Source organism: Gymnodraco acuticeps, unplaced genomic scaffold (assembly GCF_902827175.1).
Source record: "Gymnodraco acuticeps unplaced genomic scaffold, fGymAcu1.1, whole genome shotgun sequence".
NCBI lineage: Eukaryota > Metazoa > Chordata > Actinopteri > Perciformes > Bathydraconidae > Gymnodraco > Gymnodraco acuticeps.
In genome coordinates this window covers 3,994,619-4,008,316 of record NW_022990583.1, presented here as the reverse complement: position 1 = coordinate 4,008,316, position 13,698 = coordinate 3,994,619, and the positions used below count along the sequence as shown (strand labels likewise).

Genomic DNA, 13,698 nt, shown 5'->3' with positions numbered 1-13,698 from the left:
ACTAAATACTTTTTTGCCCCACTGTAAATGGGCTGCAACAAAATAAGTTGTACAAGTTGGGTAGATAAGGCTGGATGGAGCTGCAGATGAAGACGGAGAGGTTAGGTAAAGAGACAAGTGTTCGCTGAAGAGACAGAGGGCTATTTATAAGTGGAGCTGTGCTCTACTATCCAGCGTCTCTTCTCCCCCTGTCGCCCTGAACCTTCTGCTCCACTTCTCATCAAAGCGAGAAACACCCAAAACCCAGCGCTGTGGGTACATCCTCAGTGTGTGTGCGTGTGTGTGCGGGTTCTTGTGTGTGTGTGTTACTAAACTGGTCTGATCTGTGCTCTCCTTAGACTCATTTTAGAGTAATTCATCATCTAATCTGGACGCCACCATACACAATAACTAGGTGTAGGTCTGCTGGTTATCAAGTAGGACACTTTGCCCTCTGAATGTCAGTAAAATGTGCTCAATCAGATAAAAGATAACGATATGGCACAAAATACATCATATGTTGCTGTCCATGAGGCAGAAAGTGCCTCACCACTTGTGTATGAATACAGTCAGTCTACTGTGTTACATTGGCTTTTGACCTCTACAGTGAGCAGAGTAACAAACAGCAGCTTGTCTCATATTAACCTTTCTGAACGGCAGCCATTAATAAAGAAGTGCCTCTTGTTCTTTTTGCTATCTCAAATGGAAAGCATGACCAAATCATTTGCACTGTGGGTACATTCTGGATATTCATCCACAAGCTGAAATAATTCACAGGGAGATTGCTTTATAATAAGTTCCATAATTACAAGTGACTATATCACACAATATGTAGTGTAATTTTGGATTTGGATCATTCTCTGTAAAATCTAATATCTTACTAATCTGCTGCTTAGCTGAGTAAACCTGACCAGTATAATCCCCCCACTTATGTGATATAACCCTCAGTGGATGTCCTGTAACTGAAGTCCAGATTTCAGAGGATTATCGCAGGGATCTTAATTTCATGTAAATTAAAGGTGTAGGACACTTTGGCCCTCTGAAATCTCACCTGAATAAAAAATGGAGGGGCTGTGATTTCTCTGAGTGTGCAAAGTAAGACATTGATTAACCAATAAAAGGCTCTGAGAGGGAAGAGCCTGTGGGGTCTGCAGCAAAATGCAGCTGTACAACAAACTGCTGAGGAAAAAAAACTGTCCTTGGAGCCGATTCAGCTACTCTGCTGTGTCTTTGAATTCAGAGTCAGGTAAAAAATAACGCCATCGCAGCAGGATCCATCCTATATATATATATATATATATATATATATATATATAAACTCAGCAAACTGAACTCTGCTACATTACACACTGGTATTAACATGTGTTTTGTATATTGATACATTGCCTTGATACATCTAACTGTCTTGTTTTACATTAACACATGATATTAATAAGGGTTCTTGTTTTCTCAAGTCAACGAGTTGTGATGTAATCTCAATATGCAAATGATGCAGCTGTTTCGTTCTGAACAAGTCATGTGCCGTCTGTTCATCCAAACTTTTTCTCTCACTACTGGGGTCAAAAATGAAGCAGCCAAGAGCAGTGAGAGTGACTCAAAACAGTCACATTGCGAAGTGGTCAAAACAACAGAATGACGTAAAATATGTTAAGATGCTCAGAATAACTGAGGTGGAACCGTAGAGAATTCTCTGAGGGGTTATCAACAAAGTAAGGCCTTTGCTGAGTACACAGATATTTCATCCATTGTTGATATAAACATATTGATTACAATAGCTTTAGGAATATTTTCAAAGTGCAAAGATTGTACTTGATAACTCAATCCAGATGACATCGAGATGTGGTTTGGCTGACAGCTTTTTGAATGTGTTCTGTATGTAATCACAGTGAGTGTTTAAAAGCACTCATCTTTATCCACATAACAAACATCCCGATTGCATGAGAACACCTTGGCTGAATAGGATTGTCAAGACCACATCACCTTAACAAACCCTTAAGCTTTCTTTCTAACAGCAAACAGTGATAATAAAAGTGAGTGAGCGTGAGAAGAGATGATTTGGAGGAACTTACATTGGTGATGACAGTCTTCCCTTTTTCTGACAAATGCCTCTCCACATACCCCGAAGACAGCAGATCGCTGGGAACAGAGAGGAAAGAAAAACAGAGAAGTTAGAAAATGTGTGATTTTCATTCAAGTGTCGCTCAGATATGCAGACGTGCTTGTATTTTATAGGATTATTGTATGCAGTCTCGGCAGCTCAGAGCTTCAGAGCATCAGCCCTGCTAATTATGACCAGCATACAGGGACGTGGCTATTTCCAGCACACAAACACAATTAAACAAATCACGCCTTGGAGCAAATGTCTGGTGTGTGTATCTGTGTGTGTGTCCAAGGAATGAAGGACAAGTGAAGGTCAGTAACTTGTAAAATAAGTAGTGACACAGGCAGAATGGGAAGGAGGCAGGAAATAAATTGAGAGGGGGAAGGAAGAGAAAGATAGGCATAAATAAGAGGAAATCATTCTGTGTGTGCTTTCTCAGCAGAGCTGGACCCAAGAATCCCAACGGAGATACACACTGCTGGCCCAATCTGAGACAGAGATGTATGGGCTATTGTGTGCGCACACACACACACACACACACACACACACACACACACACACACACACACACACACACACACACACACACACACACACACACACACACACACACAAAGAGGAATGCGGCATATGAACAGGGGTATGTCCTTTCTTACTGTTTTAAAGTGTTATTTAGAAGGTTTTAGCATACTTTCTCACAATTAAGTAACCTGAACATGGACGGACACACACACACACACACACACACACACACACACACACACACACACACACACACACACACACACACACACACACACACACACACACACACACACACACACACAATACTGCTGAAGTGCTATTTCTTTATTTTTACATACGGTGAGCGTTTGCTAAGCCAAAAGCTTGTACGCACGCACACAAAATCCAAATGCTAAGAACAAATAAAGTCAACCTTGCACCAGAAGGGAGAAACATAAAACTAAAATAGTACAATCAGCAAAACAAACTTCAAACTTAATTTACATTTGCTGAGTCAGCGGCTTGTCGTTTCAAACAACTACACCATTGGCAAGGCTGTTTGTAAGCGTGCACAAAAAAGGAGTCTAAAAGATCGATGTCCAATTTCTACGTCTATTTTGTCATGGATCAGCTCAAAGTATTAATAGATTTAATATCCACTATGTAAAAACTGTGATGTATTTGACAAAAGGACAGAGTGTTGAAAGAAAAGAAAAATCAGTTGCTGTAATAATGCAGATGGCATGAAATTGTTTTTCTTCTGACGGCAGACGGATTGTTTGATCAAATATTATCTGAGCTTTCACAAAGTCACATTTTCCAAAGTTAATATACCTTATATTATTCAAATGAAATACACTGACATCAATGTGCACACACTCACACAAACACACACACACACACACACACTCACACACACACACACACACACACACAGGAGGCTGCTTTCTAAGATGACTAATGGGCAGTTTGCTACAGCGATAAAGAAATATGCAGGGAAAGAGGAGAGGGAGCGAGGTAAAAGGGAAAGAGCGAGAGAATGGCTGTCAAGGGGGGAATAATGAGACTGAGGAAAGGAGAGAGGCAGTGAAAGTTAAAAGAGGGAGGAACAAGGTGTGAATAAAGAGATCAGGGCCCTAACAGATATCCCATCATGCATTACCACGAAGGTGTTTGCCATATGTTTCAAACAGGCAACCCCGATTGTACACACTTCACACCCTCCTCTCTCAGATCACACATCTTACACCTCAGTCAACATCCTGCAAAAATAAACACACAATGACTCTTGAGACAAGTAAAATGTTATTGAAAAAGCGCTGTCAGAATATTTGCACACTCATGTGATGAAGACATTCAGTGTGTGCATGAGAGTCCCTGGGTCACAGGCGCGCTGTTAGCCTTTGTTCTGCTGGGATGTGTGTTTAAGATGCAGAGCTTGTGGTCTTTACCCGGCTTCACGCTGAGCACAGACAGGGGGAGCATACTGAGGCAGCAAGGCAGACACACGGCCTCTAATGGAGGACGCTGATAACAGATTTCAGCTTTAATTGTAACAGGATTTAAATAATTTATTTGACAGACAAAGACGCAAACTCAGCTCCGACCCATCCCCCACGCTGACACACACACTAACGCAGAGGTCTCCCCACCAACGCATAAAGCCCCCTACACACATGTAAAAGTGAGCCGCCTCTTTTTATATTCATGACAGGATGACAGATATACAAACACAGATTTACTCTTATGCGCCGTTTGCACGCGATCTATCTCTCGGTGGAAATAAATGCTGCAAACTTTCAACATGAATGATGATCAAAGGGAGGCATTTTGTAAGATGATGCTGAGGGTTTCATAAACAAACTGGTGAGGGAAAACATAAATAGATGTTCATAAATATGTCATTCATTACATCTTTCACCATTCCTGGGTTTTAAAGTAACACACGTAAAGCGGAACAAGTTTATTTTCATTATTTCGTGGTATCTGGCACCTAAAGGTGTGCAGACCGGATGTGTTGCTGCAAGGAAGGGAACAGCACCGACATCTCATTTTGTCTCATTCAGTGTCTGTTACTCTCATTTTATCTGCTCATTCATTTTCTAAATAGTCGGCTCATCCTCAAGCTACACTGGCAGAGAGTTTTCTTTGCCCAGTCGCCGCGGCAACATCTGTTTGAGAGCTGCCATCCAGCTGTCAATCAGGCCTGCAGGAGATTACAGAGGAGGATCCGCAGAGGCTCCACTTTCAGCTAACAACATCTCATAGACAACCTGGAACAGCTATGTGCATAGTAATCACATCCTTCTCTTGCTTTATCCACACTTCAATGTCAGTCAGCCCACACACACACACACACACACACACACACACACACACACACACACACACACACACACACACACACCCACAAATCTAAAAGCATTGACAGTGCTGGGAAAATGCTGCTCTGAAAAGACTTATTCAACTTTCTCAAATGAGTGTGCAGGAACTAAAACCTAACTGAGCAGTGAGAAGCTGAAGTGTCTGCTTGTCAGTCACGTCAAATATCATCAGTCCTTCTAAAGTATTTTGTTGTGAGTTGCTTTGGATGAATAAATCTGCTATGGCAACCCAGTCCGATATCCTGAAGTGTATCATGCACACAAACCAAGTTTAGTGTGGTCTAAAATTCCTCTCACGATCTGAGTCGCCAGGCACCACCATGACACCGAGATGAAGAACAACACAAAAAGGACAGATTGGCAGGAGATGTGTGTGTGTGTGTGTGTGTGTGTGTGTGTGTGTGTGTGTGTGTGTGTGTGTGTGTGTGTGTGTGTGTGTGTGTGTGTGTGTGTGTGTGTGTGTGTGTGTGTGTGTGTGAGACAGACAGAGCGGATTGGCACAAGTGTTGGGGTTGCAGGCTTCCCATTGCTTTTCATGCTTGCCAATAGCCATTTCCAAATACCGTTTTTAATAAACCCCGACCACAAGCTTTTTGTTTTTCGTAATCAGATGTAATCACTCGTCCGCACACCTCTGCACACAAGCACTGTAGTCATCAAATGGACTTCTGCTCCATATATGGATTTGTTGCCATTTAACCCGGTAATAAAGGGGCATTGCTACACAAAGGACTGAACATGCGCTGTGTCAGGCGTCTGTAATGAGGATGGGGGAGTGCTGAGGAAACAGAAGGGGATAAGTGCACTATAGAAAACATGGAGGGCGGACGACAGAAAAGGTAGAAAAAGGTGGAAGGAGTGAAGGAAAGAAGGAGAGGGGGTGGAGGTTGCTCTTTGGGGAAGCTGCAGCTGCCTTCACCTGCCCACCACCCCCTTCTCTAGTGATACCCTCCCTCCCACTGAGGCCTCATTAAAGGTCTCCAGGCTATAATTCATTCACTCTCCAATCACTTATCAGACATGCAATTCTACCGGCTCTGTCTTTGGGATTCCTCCTCTTATTGCACAGGGAATACTGACACTCACAAACAAGAAATATTGATGCTAATAAAACAAAAAATCAAGAAGAAAGAAGAAGCATGTAGAGAGTTTATATTCCCACTCAATGCAATCTTGGGTCCATTATGCAGGTTGAGTCTACAGCACGCAACATACAAGCCATATAGAGTTGACTCCTGAATTATGCAGGGGCCAGGGATGTTGTGGGCACGAAGGAGAACATGAAGATATGTAACTGTCACAACATGTGAACTCCATGCCATGTAAATAGGGTAAACATGACTTGTTTACTTTTTTATATTCAGCTGATTATTCTGTTGTATGCCCTTAAATCATTATGAGTGTCGGTGGGTACATTTGCTCTCAGTCTATCCACTGACTCCATCTCATTTGTGCAGTGGTTAAACAGTTAATCTCGTAACAGTAAACCATCATTTCTATTTATTTGTATTCAGCATGACAGAGGAAAATTAGTAATCTATAATAGACAATAGACTTTAGAAAGGCATTAGTATATTTTCCTGCTGAGAGAACAACAGACTCGGCTCTTGGATCTGTCTTTGTCTACTCTAATCCTTCATACCGAGTCGAGACAGCTCTACGGAGAAGAGGGGGGGGGCAGATGGGAGGGACAGAGGGGGAGGAAGTATAAGGAATATAAGGAGAAGGGAGAAAGAATGATGGAGCATATGGCCACTTGATGTCCTGCACAGTACACAAACAAATCCTTCCCATTTCTTAAAAAATGAACAATATATGTCATATATATATTGGATGGATTGCCATTAAATATTGTAACGGCATTACTTCTTCCTGGATGATGAATACTATTTTTTTTTGGAGTGAAATTTAAACAAATATGAAATGGGTTGTCAGGAAACAGTTTGCTATTCTACCTCCTGTTTTAACGGCATTGAAGAGATCGCATCTTGGCATAAATGATGCGGAAAAACATCTGAAGTTCTAATTTTGCACAGAAATACATTCTTAGAAGCAGGTAAAGCAAAAATGAGGCCTACATTGACAGTGATAGATAGAGAAAATAAAAAATGTAGGTGCCCAAAATGTTACAATTAAGTTTCAAGAACTGAAAACACACTGTCAATGGGTTAAAGATAACCAGGCTATAAGAGAATGCAAGCGTCTTTAGATATAGACTCCTGAGAAAACAACCGTATATTTACACGCTGCAACTGCAAACACCACCTTCATAAAACTAATCTATATCCACCTTCCTTACACACACTACAAACTCTGCAAACACACTCAGACACACACAAACATGGACACACTCCCTTATATTACCACAACATGCTGTACACACAGTCCGGGATGCGCCGCTGAGCCACTTAGCAAACAATCTGTAATATACTGTTTGCGAGCGCTGCATTTTCTTACAGACACACTCACAACCATAATTCCCAATGTGATAGCTAAAGTGTGTGTGTGTGTGTGTGTGTGTGTGTGTGTGTGTGTGTGTGTGTGTGTGTGTGTGTGTGTGTGTGTGTGTGTGTGTGTGTGTGTGTGTGTGTGTGTGTGTGTGTGTGTGTGTGTGTGATCAGACAACACACGGATCAGAGACAGAAGCCCTGCCCGAGGCGAGAGAAGAAGAAGAGGAGGAAGGAAGGAGATAGGGATGGAGGGAGGAGAGGAGAAAGCGGGGACTGTTTTCAGGGTACTTCTTTCAAGTACCTACCTCCCTCAAGCATGCCCACAAACTAACACACACTGTCTCTCCCTAGCCCTTACACTTACTCAACCCACCCACAAAGAGTCAAGGCAGGACATCCACACATCTCTCCCTGTCCATTTCTTTTTCTTTAACTATGTCTTTACTCCCTCTTACACACACACACACACACACACACACACACACACACACACACACACACACACACACACACACACCACACACACACACACACACACACACACACACACACACACACACACACACACACACACACACACACACACACACACACACACACACACACACACACACACACACACACACACACACACACACACACACACACACACACACACACACACACACACACACACACACACACACACACACACACACACACACACACACACACACACACACACACACACACACACACACACACCTCTCTCAGTGTTTTTCTCATTAAGCCCACAGTCAATCAGATCACGCCTCTCTGCAATAAATTACAGACCTGGGAAGAGAGATGGAGGTGGAAAAGGAGGAGAAGAGTGGAGTTGGGTCGTATCAATTTCAGGATGCAGGCAGCGAGACACGGATGGATGATATATTATCTTGAAATGGGACATGAGAGAGAGTTAAATCACATACATGTGGAGATGTAACGCTGCATGCACATGTAAGAACAAGCAACACGCACATAAATACACACGTGCATGTACACACAGCAGAAGGACGAGCACCAATACCACCAAAGCATCAGCAGCCTTCACGCCCCATGGCAGCCGGACGCTTACACACATTAGACAAATCAAATGGCCAAAGTCAGACAAAGTCGTGAAGTCAACATGGTCATGACATCATCTCAAAGGCATTCTGATGCACTTATTCACCCTCCAAGAGAACAATAGATGATTGTTGGGCAACAAATTATTTTCAAACAACACTATGCTGCTCCAAACAAGTAGGAAGAGATGTTTGGGACGTCAGTGTCTCCGGAATAAAGACCTCATTTATTCCATACAAAGCCACTGTTAAACTGGCATTTAGAATACTTCCAGGGCTTGGATGGGCAACAAACTCGTTCATATACCAACAATGAGCAAGATGTTGGAAAATATCTGCTTGACTGATGATACAAATGTACATCATGCTAATGTGCTGCTACCATAGACTGTATATATAAAGGGCTGCTACACAACACAATGAACTAGCTCAGCCTGCTGTAAGCTAGTTGTATCCGACATCTGCGTTGCATTTGGCGCTGTTAGTTAATATGAACTCAGAATAATATTTTTTGCCATCTGCAGGTGAGAACAATAACACCACCATTTGCTGACAAAGGAAGAAGAAAGGCAAAATGCTAGCTAGCAAACACGGATGTAAAAATCCATATATACAGTACATACACAACATATATGCATTCCTGTTAACACAATGCGTGTAAACAGGAATGTTTGACAACAAAGAGATTATTTGTGTGAGTTCAAAAGGCAAGACTCATTTTTGCTTCAAGGCAGCACCTTTGTCTAAAACGAAGATAATTAACAAAATATGAGACAAACACTTCATAAACTGATTTGAAATCTCCAACAAGACTGACTGAATATAAAGAACCAGATATTTAATTTGCCTCTCTTTGTTTGCCCAATTCCCTTGGTTTTCCTCCTCTCGAGTATTGATCCTCCCCTTTTCCGTCTGAGCCTCATTTCTGTCGATCCAGTCTTGTTATCTCTAATGAAGACAACACTTGACATGCCTCTTCTGCACCTGAGGCCCAACATGACGACACATCCAAAAACCCTGCAGATTTTCACATTATATTGACGACTGTGATGGAAGGAACTTCCCCACACACACACACACAACACACACACACACACACACACACACACACACACACACACACACACACACACACACACACACACACACACACACACACACACACACACACACACACACCACACACACACACACACACACACACACACACACACACACACACACACACACACACACACACACACACACACACACACACACACACACACACACCAAACCACTGAACCATGGGATGTTTGGTTAGCTTCTTGGCCCCATGTATATCAGTGCTCGATCTCCTCCAGCCCCCTCCCCACTAATGTTGACATCCACTGGTGAACACGTGAACACACACACAGGAATACAACACATTTAGCATTGCCTGTAATTGACCCTCAGTATTTGCATAGAGTATTTGTGTGAATGCAGGGAAAGCTGACACGATACAGTGATAGAAATAATACTCAAAGTGTTTGTCAGTTTCAACATCGCACAGAGGGGAGGGAGAAGCCCTCTTCTCTTTATGCTGCTGCAGCCGACACTGACGGAGTTATGAAACTCTCTCGTCCCAGCTGGACCTGTCCACCTGTTCTCTCTGTCTGAACTCACGCATTGTCATACACAGATAAGCCACATACTTTATGAATACCAAATCACAATTCCATAATATCCTTTAACGTACTATTAGTGGAACACTGTCCTCACAATTTCATCATATCATCTTATTCTGTTTCAAAAATAATAATGTATGTTGTCTATTATTTAAATGATCAATGTTAATATTATATAATGAAATGTTTGGGGACATCATGAATTTAGTCATTTCATATACAAGTCTATATAATATCAGGACATTGTGAAAAGTATCCCAAGGTGATCAATTCACATACATTTAAGCAGAATTTCTTCTAGAATTATTGCCTGCCATTTTTTGTTATGTTAATCTATATGAGGTTTATGTTGTAAATGAATCTACGTCACATAAACACACACACACACAAGAGTGTTTAGCTTCCCTACTTCACTCATCAAGATTTAAGTGAGTATGTGCATGCTTGAGTATACTGAATGTGTGTACTTTTGTAGAGTTATATGCAACACTGTTCACACACATCTGAATGTTTCCCTTTCAGCTCACGATGGACAAGCTGGTAACCATTAAAAAAAAAAATACACACACACATATACATATATACACACTCGTCTTTATTCTTAAAGCAGCATCTATTATTCAGCGAGAGCAGGTGGGAGGGGCGGGGTAAAGCGGTAGTTGGGGCATGGCTGAATAGAATGATGGTGTGGAGTGTGGGGGCAATCAAGGGTGGAGACATGTGTGTAAGTGTGAGATTGAGTGTGTGTGTGTGCGTGTGTGTGTGTTTTTTTTTAAAGGAGGCAACCCCCACCCTGTGCACATTTTCAGCTCTAGTCCCATGAATGGTAAAATTGTAGCCGGCCGCTGTGATGGAGGAGTGAGAGGAAGACAAAGACAGAGGGGGAAGAAAGACCCCCGTGACCCACCAACCCCCCCCCTGACTTCCTCTCCATGGACAGTCACACTTCACCGGGTGACCTGTGTCGATAGACACATTTCATCTAAAGAACAGCCATAAACCTCTCATTAATATATATTCCAATTATGCTCACCATGCAGGACAATCATATTCTTATCTTAACCAAATCTGTCTTCATTGTTCTGTGATAGGATAGCAACCTCCTGTGCAGTGCATGCTGGGATAGGCAGCCTGCATGACCCTGAAGTAGAATCAGTTATAGTTTGGATGATGGATGGATGGTAAACATTTAAAAAGGTCTAAAATATAAGCTAATTAGTACATCCCTGGACATTTAAGAATGAAATGTCTGTTTGCATGTAGAATATACTTATATTATTAGCAGATGAAATAAATAACACAGGTGTTGTTATGGTCTTCAGCCATGCTAGAGGCTATATGAGACTACATTAGTTTACTTACTTAGGAAGGTGTAATGGTAACCGTGTCCACTAACTTCGTTTATCATGTTAGCATGTTAACATTTGCTTATAAGCACTAAACACAAATCTGATCCTGATGGGAATGCTTTTCGTTATTTGGGAATTTGCTCAAAACACATACTGAACAAACTGAAATTCGCTACTCATAACGGTGCTAGAGACAAAACGTCAGGGGACCACCAACATCACTAGGAGTGTATGTCTGTACAAAATGACATGACAATGTCTCATAGGTCCAAAGTGGTTGACAGACTGTCATCGGTTGACATTGCTATCCATGGAGCAGATACAATTTCTACAACACATTGTTGCTGGGACAAATCTAACCAAGTTAAAAGTTAACATCGGAAAATGTACATATAACAACTGTCATGGGTCCAAAAAGAAAATGTGGTGGCAATTCACAAGACATATGACTGTATAACGATACGCCTACACTGCTATTATTCACAGTCTATGCTGAAACATTAACTCGGGGCAAAGACTCTGAGAAGGCGGCTCAGACAGGATGATAATGATGATAATACTGTAGCACTAGAGACACAGACGTCAACTACAGCTGAAAAATCGTCTTGTTTGCTCATGGCAAGAATTAAACACAAAAAAAATGCAAAGCAGCAGATTCAGATTCAGTCATTGATCAAAACGAGAGAGCTAGTTTTTGTAACTGAAGGCCAAAAATTCAAATGTTGGCCCATTCAGTCAAAATACCTCCCACTCCTACACCCACACAAATCAACTGGGTTTAATCTGTCTGGCATGGAAGATATCTGTAAACAAATATCAGTGTGGCCGTGAAGCCGGGGATCAGTTCACAGAGGAGGGCAGTACTGATGGAGGAAGATGATGAGGAGAGAGGAGGGCAGTACTGATGGAGGAAGATGATGAGGAGAGAGGAGGGCAGTACTGATGGAGGAAGATGATGAGGAGAGAGGAGGGCAGTACTGATGGAGGAAGATGATGAGGAGAGAGGAGGGCAGTACTGATGGAGGAAGATGATGAGGAGAGAGGAGGGCAGTACTGATGGAGGAAGATGATGAGGAGAGAGGAGGGCAGTACTGATGGAGGAAGATGATGAGGAGAGAGGAGGGCAGTAGGAAGGAGAATCTGGGATGTTCAAACTCAGAGGGGAATTGGAAATCTGCCACCATGCAGGACGGAAAACTAAAAGCCATAAAATACGAATTCTCACTATTTCAACAATAAAACTATAATAGTAATCCTTAGTCGCAAACCTACCTATCATTGTTATTATTGATTAATCTGTTTACTCTCTTTTGATTGATTTACAACAACACTTTAAAACCCAAAGGTATTAAATATGCCTTCATACACCCATCTTGTTTTCCCAACCAATATTCCAAATCTCTAAAAACATTCAGTATACAGTATGATCGGATAAAACACAAACAACTGCAAATCCTCACAGGAGAAACTGGAGCTAGGAAATGTTTGTTGTTTTTGTTTGAAAAAGAGAAAAGTAAAGATTTCCAGTCCAAGCTCCACAGCACTGATCTCATTCTTATTCAGAGCCACACGTGTCAAACTGTTCCCCGGAGCTGTCTGCATGGAGGCTACCTCACTCTGTGGAAAGTTAAACAAAGGATTTCTCCCAATTGTCTTCTTTAGGTCAACTTTCTGATGGACTTTCTGCACCACACCAGGTAAAGATTAGATTTACAAAGAAGCTGTAAGCAGACAAGGTCACCTGCATGAATAATGTATGTGTGTGTGCATTTGTCAATGTGTGAACGACACATTTCTATCCATAACCGGTTGATGCGTCACACAGTGAGCTGCGGGCTTCTCAGAAACATTTCCTCCAAACGTGGGAACTCCTGTGATGTAACGGCTCTCACTGTGGGGGAGTGACTTCTGCTGTGAGGAGCAGGCAGCATCAATGTTTGTGTGTTTACAGACTTCCTGTTTTGGTGCCAAATGAGACAAACAAGCCCTGGTCTCAAGGAGAGATGGTGGAAAACCGAAACAAAAAACAATCACAGAAAAGTTTAGATATAGATGCCAAAGGGTTCAATTGTATGAAAGTGTATGAGGTCGAGACAAAAAGAGAGGGAGAGGCTTAGTGAGAGGAAGAGGTGAAATAAGAAGAGAGTTCCTCGCTTTCCATCAGCAGTACTGTGATCAATATCAGTGTCTGGCAGGG

At 42.1% G+C, this 13,698-nt stretch overlaps 1 protein-coding gene across 1 annotated transcript in view; it reads right to left on the bottom strand.

Annotated features, from left to right (window-relative positions):
- adam22 (ADAM metallopeptidase domain 22) overlaps positions 1 to 13,698 on the bottom strand; it is a 55,725-nt gene that overhangs the window by 37,064 nt on the left and 4,963 nt on the right. Inside the window, exon 4 of the mRNA XM_034228147.1 lies at positions 2,049 to 2,115. Within this exon, the coding sequence (XP_034084038.1) occupies positions 2,049 to 2,115 (67 nt within the window). The remainder of the gene's footprint in view (positions 1 to 2,048; positions 2,116 to 13,698) is intronic.